The sequence below is a fragment of the Coenobita brevimanus genome, chromosome 65 (genome assembly GCF_032717465.1).
Source record: "Coenobita brevimanus isolate Jiangsu-jjx chromosome 65, ASM3271746v2, whole genome shotgun sequence".
NCBI lineage: Eukaryota > Metazoa > Arthropoda > Malacostraca > Decapoda > Coenobitidae > Coenobita > Coenobita brevimanus.
In genome coordinates this window covers 761,303-773,444 of record NC_137018.1, presented here as the reverse complement: position 1 = coordinate 773,444, position 12,142 = coordinate 761,303, and the positions used below count along the sequence as shown (strand labels likewise).

Below are 12,142 nucleotides of genomic sequence, written 5' to 3'. Positions count from 1 at the left end.
TGCGGCCACCATTTGCTGGATGAGGGCTTCGGGCTATAGATAGATAGATAAATAGACAGACTCTTTAACTTGACTTGAGGTCTTTTTATAATCCCATTAGAGTAATTGTGTTGCTGGTTGCTCACCTCTGTAATGTTTTCTTTCTGTCCTGATAGACTAGATATCATAGTCATCTGCTGTACCACAAGTAACCTTAAAATTATTGCATTATAATGTAGTTATTTCTTTGTGTTTCAGGAGACGGCGAACCACGTGTTCCTGGTGATGGAGGTGAGTGTGTGTGGGTGTCGGGGTCGCTGCCTTCCCACTCGTGGTTATGGCCTCAGGGCTCAGGCAGATGGTAAACATGAAAACAGAACGCTCAACGGACCTCATAGGCTCATAGACTCACACCCCTCAAACCTTCGCCTTAGTTGAGGGGACATGTAAAATGCTCACAGTGGAAAAGCAGGCGAAGGGAAAATGTTAGGAAAGGTTTTAACTCTGTAGCGCATTGACTTAGTGTGCTTTTGTATGCTGAAGAATTTTATTCTGAGCAGCGCCAGATGGATATGTATGTATATATTATATACATTGTACAGTGCATTCAGTTAAAAAAGCAGAAATGGTGATGGCCGAGTCACGATTTTTGTAAGCTGGTTAATATAGAAGAAGTATGGAGAGGCTGATTCGCTCACAGAGGCAGCATGTTTACGTTGTGGTAATGATGATGACGGTAGTTACGGTGATTAGGCCGTAGGTAGGGTGATGATGACACTGCTGCACCTTTCTAATGAGTTCTGTTTTCCCTTCTTATCCTGCCGCTGAGAGCTGTGAGGATAAGGCTTATCAGTACAAAGGAGGGCACGGAAATTGACGAGAGAAGAGTCAGGGAAAGAGTCCATAGAGAGGAAAGTGATGGGGGGGGAGGGGGGGTTGGTAGAGAAGGAAACAAAGGCGAAGACTAGAGGTGTGGGAGGGAGAGACATCAAGGGCCTGTGTAGTGACCTGTGTCCAGTTTCTCTTTCCCCTCCTCCCTCTTTTCCTCCACTAACCTCCCTTCCCCCCTTACCACTTCTCTGAGTTTTCTCTTCTCCTTGCCCTAACGTGGTATAGGCAATTTTTTCGTTTTTCTTTTGTTTTTTTCTCTTCCCGTCATCTCCTATATTCCTCCTGCTCCTCCCTCTTCCTCGTTCCATCCCTCCGTCCTTCTCCCTTCCATCTTTTTCACTCTCTTCCTTCATTTTCTCGTCCCATCCTTCTTTTGCCTCAAAATCGTGTCCCCTGCTCTCTTCTTCCACCCTTCCTCCCTACCGTATCCCCCTCTGCACCGATTTTCTCTCCTCTCCCTTTCTTCCCCTCTTCCATTTTTTTTTCTCTCCTCACCCACTCTCTTCCTTCTTCCCTGCCATCCGTGCTTCTTGCATTTCTTTTCCGATCCCCTTCCTCTCCATCTCTTCCATTCTTTCCCTTTCTTTTCATCTCCCCGATTCCTTTTAGTACTTATCTTCGCTTTTATTAGTTTTATATGTGTAACCCGCTCGCCTTTTCGTTCTTTATCTCAAGTAGCATAACGCAGAGTAAAATGTGTGGTGAATAATGATGCTGGGATGGTGAAAATTTTTGCTTACTGTATTCTTTTTCCATTAAGGGACTGGGTTAATAAAGAAAGAAAGCAGAGGAAGAAGACGACTACGAAAAATAATATAACGATACTAGTTTGGGAAAAGCATGTGAAATGGGATGGGAAAAGGAGGGATGTGAAATGCCAAAGGGAAAAAATAAGCACAGTCAAGGCCATCGAGCAACACAGTACACTGACCTGACTGCAAAAGGCACATCTCCCCCCCTCCCCCTGCTGGAGAGGAGGGGGCGGGAAGAGATTAGCTCGGTCAAATCCTAACTCTCGTGTCGTCTGTCCTGTGTCATAGGGTTTAGTCCATTTTTCATTTTGTCCAAGGTATCGTAAGTTAGATGATGGTACAATTGACTTTTTGTTTCAGGTGCAGTAGTGTAGAGGACTGAAGAATTACTATATATCTGGAAAATGTGTTGTGTAGGTGCAGTCCCTTAAAAATAGAGGTTTTTGAAGGAACAAGCAGTGAAGAGGAGATGTAGAGTGTGAGGGAGGTGATAGCAGTGAAGATAGGAAGGTCGCGAGGCGGACGAGAGGATGACTGGTTGGTTGCTATGGTGATGACAGGCGGTTTGGCTAGGATGTGTTTGTTTTTGCTGCCAGCGATTCAAAGGTGTAGAGTTTATCGCGAATCTTTCCTGTTATTCTCGTGTGTAACCAATGTAATACAATACTTTGGTGTTCAATCGTGTTTCAGCAATGAAAGTGAGCAGCAAAGGTACTTTTGGTGTGGATATTTTTAGTGGTAAAAAGCTTATCTGTAAGGAATGTGTAATTTTTGCCTCGTGTTTACCTGTGACTTTACTATCGTTTCACTCCATCACACGTCATCCCCTTTTTGTGTTTCACCTGTAACCTCACTCCCGTTCTACTCCATCGCCCATCGTCCCCTTTTCGTGTTTCCCAGATCCTTGCACTTCACCCTTTCTCTCGTGTTTCATGCGTTTTCTAATCTTTATCTTCCCTTTCCTTTCATTTTCCTTTCTTCTCTTCAACCATTGGTGTGTGTGCCTCCCTGCTCTCCGTACCCAGCTACGTAATGAGAGCGGAGGAGAACCGTGTTACCGGGTGCAAGTGGTGTCCTCTAGAGAACAGTTTGAAAGCCAGATGTTCCAGGGCCTCAGGAATGTTTTTCTTTTTTGTTTATTAAAGAAAGTCCGGTATAACATAGGAAGCCAGATTCGTTCGAGACCCCTGAACTTGTTTACACCCTTCATTATCATGACCTTGTAACACACACACACACACACACACACACACACACACACACACACACACACACACACACACACACACACACACACACACACACACACACACACACACACACACACACACACACACACACACACACACACACACACACACACACACACACACACACACACACACACACACACACACACACACACACACACACACACACACACACACACACACACACACACACACACACACACACACACACACACACACACACACACACACACACACACACACACACACACACACACACACACACACACACACACACACACACACACACACACACACACACACACACACACACACACACACACACACACACACACACACACACACACACACACACACACACACACACACACACACACACACACACACACACACACACACACACACACACACACACACACACACACACACACACACACACACACACACACACACACACACACACACACACACACACACACACACACACACACACACACACACACACACACACACACACACGAGACGGAAGAGCATGTGACGACCATGTTTAGAGTGCTTTATGTTGGATCTCCCTCGTCCCAGTCCCCCCCCCCCCCCACACACACACACACACACACACACACACGAGTTAAGGTGAATGAGGACCCAGTACAGAGTCAGCAGCTGAGCAGGGGCGAATATAGAACGAGCTCCTCTCAATATTATGTAATGGAAGGGAAGATTTTTTTTTTTTTTTTTTGCTAGAGTAACACAATCATTTCAGGTTTGATAGCGTAAAATAGGTCGAATATGTTGGAAGATAATGCAGGGCTGGGTTGTGTGTTGTTGAAGGTAAGAGGGTAGTTGTATGGAAGATGGAGGAAATGAGTTTGTAGACATTAGGGCTAACACTTCGATCCATACTGACAGACAACAGAGATATTTGTGGAAGTAGTGTAAGCGGGCTTATGATGTTTGTGCTGACATTTTTTTTTTCCTAATGCAAGGAAGAAGGAACTAAAGGCCAGGAGCCTGCAAATTGTTCCCTCTAAGAAAAAAGATGATAGAGAGAACCAAGATCCGTTCATTTCTAGATGCCTGGACACACTGCGTTTGAAAGACTGGAGATCGTAGACAGTAGGAAATAAGGACAGAGGGGGGCAGCTCCAGAGGTGATCTGTTGCATACATGTGGGACTGGGAGCAGCGGTTAACTCTTGCATTAGAGAGTTGGACAGAAAAGGGACGAGAGTTTGTTGCTAGACGGGTGTTACGTGCCTGCTGTAGTGGTGGAGGGATGCAAGCAAACAGTTCAGATGAGCAATGACCATTGAAGTAGCGATAAAAAAAAGGAAAAGATGCAGCAGGGCGGCAAAGAGACAGAGGTTGAAAGGAGCCTGTAAGAGGAGAGTTAATGAGATGAATAACCTTTGACTCCACCTTGTTGAGATGAGCTGGGCGTCCCACACACGAGAGTTGTACTCTACACAGGGGCGAGTAAAACCTGTGCAGGGTTGAAAAGGCACATAGTCGGCTTAGCACACTCAGTCTTTTGGAAGCAGTTACAAGAGAGGTGTTATGTTCTTTCCAACATAAATCCCGAGAGAATGAAATCCCAAGTATGTTAAAAGATGATGCAGGATTGAGCTGGATATTGTTAAAAATTAGAGGCTATTCCTGTGGAAGATTTTGTGGAATTGTAAGAACTGAGTTTTTGATATATTAAAAACAAGATCATTTTTACCCCAGTCAGAGATATGAGCCAAGTAAGACATTAGGTGTGCCATAGCCTCATCCCTTTATTTGTTGAAGTAACTGCTGAGGTGGACGCTGTGGGAAGTGAATGGAAAGGTGAAGGGTGGAGTCATCAGCGTATGAGTGGATAGGGTTAGATGTACAGCTGAGAAGGCCCATGATGAATAAAAGGAAGAGAGTTGGTGATAGGACAGAACCCTGAGGAACACCACAATAGTGTATTGATAGCTCTGGGAGAACAGTGGCCATCTGCAATAGCAACTATAGAACAACCAGAACGGAAAGTAGAGATGAAGGCAAGATAGAAGGATAGAAACCATAAAAGGGCAGTTTGGAAATTAGAGATTTATGTCAGACCCAATCGAAAACCTTTAGCATGTCAAGTGCATTGGCAAAGCTTTCGCCGGCCCCGAAAGGAGGAGGACCAGGAGTCTGAAAGGTAGGTGAGAAAATCGCCGGGGCGCGTGCTTGGTGGAACCCATACTGACGATCAGAAAGAAGATTGTGATAGGAAAGATGCTTATTTAATATTATTATTATTATTATTTTTGTTAAGAATGGAGTAAAAAACTTTTGAAACAGGATGTTAAAGCAGTTGGGTGATAGAGGGATGGGAATGGTCACCCTTCTTTGGGACTGGCTGAATGAGATCAAACTTCCAGCAAAAAGGAAAGGTACGATTTGGTTGACAACGGTGAAATAGTTTACCTAGGCAGGGTGGTTGCACAGTTCTTGAGAACAACAAGAGGGACTGTCCATATCCCTTATTAGTATTGAGGCCAGTGGTGGCATGAAATACATCAATTGAAGACATTTTAATGTCATCCATGAGGAAGTCAGAGGGGGGAAGTGGTGGACGAACAGCGCCGGAATCATCTAAGGTGGAATTGAAGGAGAAAGTCTGAGTGAAGAGATCTGCTTTATCAGTAGAAGAAATAGCTATAGAGTGGAAAAGAGGAGGGAAAGATTATGCGGTAAAGTTGTTAGAAAGGTTTTTGGCAAGATGCCGGAAGGAGCGGGAAGAATTCCAGTTGGAGAGTTCAGGGCATGTAATATGAATGAAATTATTTTTAGCAGAGCGAAGAACGAACTTAGCACGATTCCATGCAGAAACATAAAAGAGATGAGATGGAATGTATGCTGCCATGCCCGAGAGAATAACCTTGGTAATGCGCAAGGCACACTCAGATGGCTCCCGGCCATGGAAGCAACAATCATTCCAGGGAAAAATCAAAGTTGTATTGCCTGAGGGCCTTCAAGTCAGCAGCTCCAAAGTGCCACAACTAACGCCTCTTTGGAGGGTCGACTAGCTTTACTGGAACGATGGGACAGGTTAAAGTAGTAAAGTTGTGATCGGAGGAGTCGGAAAGATTAACAGCGTAAGAAGAAGGATTAATTGTAAAGAAAAGCTGGAACATGTTGGAACTTTCCCCAAGGCGGTCAGGGATACGGGTAGGGTGCTGTACAAGCTGCTGTAGGTCATTAAGGACAGAAAAGGTTTAGGCTTGTTCACCAGGTGGATCAGCGACAGAAGAGGAGAGCCAAAGATGGTGGTGAACATTGTAGTCCCCCAGAATGGAGATTTCAGGGAAAGGAGAAATGGATAGGATGTGTTCCATCGTAGAAGGAAGATAGTGGAAGAATTTTTGATAGTCAGTAGAATTAGGGGATAAGTAAACAGCATTTATATATTTTAGTCAGAGAATGACAGGAAAGCCGCCGAAGCCAGAGAGTAGAGAATTCAGAAGATTCAAGTTCAGGAACATGAGAGCAAGACATGTCGTTGCGTACATATACACAACAGCCACCTTTGGCTTTGAGAAGAGTATAGGGAAATTAGGAGGATACAGAGAAGGGTTTGCTATCAGTCGCCTCAGACAGCTGAGTCTCAGTTAGGAATGGAAGGTGAGGTTTAGAGGAGAGGTGGTGCTCAACAGAGAGAAAGTTAGAGGAAAGGCTGTGAATGTTGCAGAAATGAAGAAAAAGTGAGTCAGACAGTGGTTGCAGGCATCTCGCTGGGTCGTCAGCGGAAGAGGGGTGGATGATGGGGACTTTGATGGTTCCCCCCCCCCCACACACACACACAAGGGGACTCCGAGGTCTGTTGAATGCCATTTTTTTTTTTTTTTTTTTTTTTTTTTTTTTCCGAAAATTTTTGAATAGGAAGTGTAAGTGTGTAAAGTGCATTTAGTTTGGTGTTGACAGTAAGAGGAACTTGTTTTGGAGAGCCTGCTGGCCTGCTGTATGTATTACTGAAACACGATATTTAATAATAAAGTTATGCATGCGTAGAATAATGTTGCGCTCCGGAATGTAGTAACGAGGAAGAGATTGCAAGCAAGCAGGGGCCAGGGACTTACTGGGAATAAACTCGTTATGCCCACTAACTTTGTTATCTGCCCAGGTAGTAAGACCATTATGTCCGAGAATATTTGTATTCTAATAATGTTATGTAACTTTTATTAAATCCTCTTTCAGCTTAGACACTCACAGGTGTGTGTGTGTGTGTGTGTGTGTGTGTGTGTGTGTGTGTGTGTGTGTGTGTGTGTGTGTGTGTGTGTGTGTGTGTGTGTGTGTGTGTGTGTGTGTGTGTGTGTGTGTGTGTGTGTGTGTGTGTGTGTGGATCGTTTGCTTGTGCTGTGGATTCATGAATGATGACTAAATGGTTGACGTCAGTGACCCGGTTGTCTGGCATTATGTTGATTGGTCTATTTTTGTGTTTTGCCGTATTGTTTCTAGGTCGTTCCCATCCCATTGTATTGTATTCTGGGTAAATTGCTGTACGATGACGAGTATGATGGTATTAGTGCAAAGTGATGGTGATTAACGGAACTAGCCCAGGTATATACAGTAGATAGACATTTGTTTGAGACGCCCAGTTGTCTGGTGGTAGACTACTGAAATTTGAATGACGACCTCGCGTTGCTGACGTTGATTCGAGTCATTCAAAGAGTTGTGAAAGGTTTCCGATCATATGGGTAATGTTATCAGAGGCGTAAGGTCGGCGTCTTACTCATAAAATGTATGCTGTATTGTAGTATTGAAGTATAGCCTGTGGCCCCTACACTCCAGGTCAGTGTCTATCCCCTTTAGCATTGTGAGAGTCATTATAGCTTTGTCTAGACCAAGTGCTGATCAGGTCAGTTTGAGTTATGTCGCTTCAGATTCTGTTTGGTCAGTTCAGTTCCATTAAGGATTACCAGTTGACCCTGAAGACTAATTGTAATGGTTCATACTACTTCCAGACGACTGTAATCATCTAGGAAAGACTTTTACATCTGCCAGTAACAAAACCCATTAACTACTTCGCAGTGTTTCTCCACAGCTGAACAGGAAAACCTGGAGAAGAAGAATAAACTAAGGAATAAATTGTCGGTTTAAAGGAGTTTAATCATTAGGTGATGCTCGTTTTAATCATTTTTATATTATCCTGCCTAGATCAGAGGTCAGAAGATAACTTCAGTATTACTACCCTCTCGATAACTTTTCCTTGGAACCAATGCTCCCTTGACAATTACTCTTCACGGGAATAGTGACATTTACCGTTATTCAGTTGACTTAATTTGGATCTGCAGTTATTTGAATTGATCCAAGTGAACTTAAAGTGCACCAGATGGACGTCTTTGAGCTTTCACGATCCAATTAAACCAGAATGAACGTAAAATGACCTGAAATAATGCCCCTACCGACGACACTCACAGTTGTACGGCTAAACAGATTTGTTGATACAATTAGCCTAGGCTTGATAGGAAGCAAAATGCGATGACTGTTGGGTGATTTTATATGAATATATTTCTGACAGTGTTCCTCTCCAACGCATGTAGAGCGTCAGAAAACGTGCATGTTTGGACGCTTAAGCTACCGATTAAAGTATTAGCAAATCATTTTTGTTTATCATCTTAGAGAATCACCAGATTATTATTTATTATTTTTTTTTAAATTCTGAAAAATAATGTGTGCTGGGAAGATTTATTAAGCTATTTGGATCTTTCTGAACTTAAAAGAAAGAAAAAATGCTAGAAGAAGAAACAGGCATTATCGTAAACCCTCTTTAATTAGGCGACCTGTTTCATTGTTTTAGTTTTGCTGTCTCCAAGTGATTGTATTCAGCATTTAGAAGACCTTGAGTAATGAGAGGGTAAGCGAAGGCTATGTCTTAATTCTCCTGTCCAAAGTCTCTCCAAAGCTACTGTATATAAATTCCTCTGTGAGTAACAAGAAGAAGGCGAAAAATGCATCTTTGGAATGAAGGGATTAATATATAAACTAAGATGGCTCGAGAAATAAAGATTGCTAGTGTTTAGATCACTGACAGATAAAGTTTGTAAAGTTTTGATATTGTTCAGGAAGATTTGATGAAATTATGAGAATCATGTGATAGTAATGCCGGTGCTCATTGTTTAATGTTTCTTGTCTCTGTTTCTCTTTCTTGTAGCTATTTTAGTGTCTCGATGTAATAAAGTAATTGTGCTTTGTGTACATTTGCTATACGATACATAAACATTGGAGTGTCTGATCAGTTTGGTTCTTATTTAAGGGCAGGCATTCGGATGGGATTAAATGTAGATCTTGAGGAACCGTCCAAATAATTTTTATCACTTTACAATGGTGACATACATTATTTTCATGCTACAGTCAGACGAATGTGGGTCAACTTAAAACACGTCTCGTATCATAGTTGTTAATAAAGTCTATATCTAACTCCTTTACCTCCAAGTCCCTCCAAACCTTCGTAAAATCAAGAATAAAAGGCAAAAGGCGTCATTGGGTTGAAGTGCTTGTGTTATTTGTAGACAAGACTATTAATAAACAAGAGCGAACCTTGCCAGTATGTGGTAAAAACAGTGTGTGTACAGATACAATGGCAGACGTGCTTGGTCGCCTCTTGCCTGCATTATTCGCCCTCAGGCGTCATTGATCCTTATTATGTATGCTGCTGTCTCGTATGTTACTGCTGTGTGTGTGTGTGTGTGTGTGTGTGTGTGTGTGTGTGTGTGTGTGTGTGTGTGTGTGTGTGTGTGTGTGTGTAGATGTAGAATAGTGTAAAGAACAAACCCAAAAATTGCTCCCTCCCCTCTCAAAGAAAATGAAATAGAATACAAGTCAGCATCAATATCCTTCTATGTTGACACTTGAACTCATGGCGTGGGAAGGTCTGGAGTTTGTAGTGAGGGAGAAAGGCTGTTGGGCCTACATTCCTTCGGTTAAGGAAGCTCCCAGACACCTCCTCTTTTGCAATTTATTTTTTGATGTGGCTGGTTAATATCCTTTCGCACGGTGTGTATATAAAGTGAGGCGGTATTTAAAGAACTTACGTAACACAGAAAAGGACAGTAAGGTGTAATAAGCAAAATAAATTGCTTTGGAAAAGGTGTTAGGGAGCTTCGTTACCCGACAAGAATACGGGCTTTGAAGACGTGCATCGTTAACCAGGTGTGTGTGATATTGATAGGTGCTGCGTGTCTCTTTATCCCTCTTCAGTCTGGTCATGTCTTCCGTACAAAATTGATGATCGACGAGTGTAATGAATTTGAAAAAGGCAGCTTGTATGGAATGGCTTAGTGAAGGCTGTGTTTACTTCCTACGGTGAAATAGCACCTAAACGGAACAACAGCATCAGAAAGTAGCAAGAAAACATCATGAAAGTCGTCTTCATACTGAAAGGGTTAAGTCCACCGTAATATTTGTGCCGGTATTGGTTTTGCAGATGAAGCAGGGTCATTGGGAAACGATGGTTTAAGGTGGTAAGAAGATGGGCTTTGAAAAGGTTGTACCAGGTATAATGATGGAAGGATTGAGTTTCTGATGCATCAGGACGAGTTAAGATCAGAAGTTAGGTATTGTCCTGCGAGTTTTGTGGTGGGTGATGGCGCTTCAAGGAACTGACTGATGTGATATGAATAGATGCACTTCTCAGAGGGTCAGCGATAAGTAGTGTTAGGAGAGTGAGTGAAATACCAAAACCCTGAAGAACTCCACTGTTGATAGTGCACGAAAGTTTCACTGAAGGTGCGAAAGGATGATGTCCAGGAGTCTGAATGTCATTGGAGCATCCCTTTACGGAACCCTTACTGATATACTGACTGAGAGAGGTCTTGAGAAGAAAGATGCTTCAGAATTTTGGTGTATCAGTGGCTTGAAGTGTTAAAGATTGATGCAGTTCAGTGATGGTTTATGGGTTGGAAGGTTTGACAAGACGGTAAGATGTGAGTGTGGAAGATGATAGTCGTGACTGAAATGTAAGTAGTTGTCTGAGGTTACAGCGGTGTTCATGAATTAGAGGGGTTGACAGAGGATTGAAAACTCTTAGGAGGTTGAGGAGCGTGAGTAAGTTGTATAAGTAGGTACTTATCCAATACTGACCCTCCCTCATCAGCTTTACCTTCTCCCTTTCACTTTCTTCCCTTTCCATTTCCTTATTCCCCCCCCCTCCTCTCCTTTCCTCTCCTTTTCTTTCCTCTCCTCTCCTCTCCTTTCCTCTCATTTTCTTTCCTCTCCTCTCCTTTCCTCTCATTTTCTTTCCTCTCCTCTCCTTTCCTCTCATTTTCATTCCTCTCCTCTCCTCTCCTCTCCTTTCCTCCCCGAATTAGAAGGCCGTTGGGTACACGTCAGCACCTCATCAGCTAACACACCTTTCACATGATGATATTTATGGAGGACAAAGTACGTCAGCTGGTGTAACTATTCTCTTGCAGAAGTTTGTGTATTTATTATAGTATTGAAGAAGGAGAGTTCACATCAGGTAAATAAATACAATTTCCCATCAAGAGTTAAAGCAATATACTGATGTGAGACAATGTACATGAAATGGGTATTTTAAAATGTCCGTCTGTGTGGTCGCAAACAAAGACCTGAGTAATATAGTTTTTAATGAATTATATAATACACTGTACAAAGGGATGTCAGGTGTTAAAACTAGAAATCATATCGCATCAGTATCATGGATGCTTCGGTTTTTCATTATGTCGAAGGGTCATATATTGTAGGGAAAGCATATACTCTCTTGGTAAATCTATTTGAATTCAAAGCAGAACTACTTATTTAAATTGGTTACTCTTTTAGCTAACTGTTCTCTTTTTCTGTCTTCGCAGTACTGTAATGGCGGTGACTTGGCCGACTACCTTCAGGGTAAGTAATTTATTCGTATACCTTCAGCATTGTTGATAGCAGATTTAAGCCTCAACATAGATGTATATATTTTTTCTTTCTGCCTGCCTGTCTGTTACCTGACGCCCTATCCCGTATCTCATCTAGGCTTGACACGGTGAGAAACGAAAACATACACTGCTGTCCATTTATCTGTTTTTCATTCAACTGTATCTGCTTACATCCCTGTGTGACATTGCTAATCTGTTGTGTGACGCACTGTCGTCGTATCTAATGCTCTGTGGGGGGCAGGAAGGTGAACAATATGTTTTTCCATCAGTTACACACACACACACACACACACACACACACACACACACACACACACACACACCATATCTGATAAGAAGTATCTTTAAAAATCTTCATAAAGTAGTTGTCATAAATAAGT

The 12,142-nt window shown here is 42.6% G+C and overlaps 1 protein-coding gene across 1 annotated transcript in view; it reads left to right on the top strand.

The window, feature by feature from the left end:
• The window catches only part of Atg1 (serine/threonine-protein kinase unc-51-like protein Atg1), a 180,701-nt gene that overhangs the window by 118,014 nt on the left and 50,545 nt on the right, over positions 1 to 12,142 (top strand). The window contains exons 4-5 of the mRNA XM_080276333.1: positions 238 to 270; positions 11,697 to 11,733. Of these exons, the coding sequence (XP_080132459.1) occupies positions 238 to 270; positions 11,697 to 11,733 (70 nt within the window). The remainder of the gene's footprint in view (positions 1 to 237; positions 271 to 11,696; positions 11,734 to 12,142) is intronic.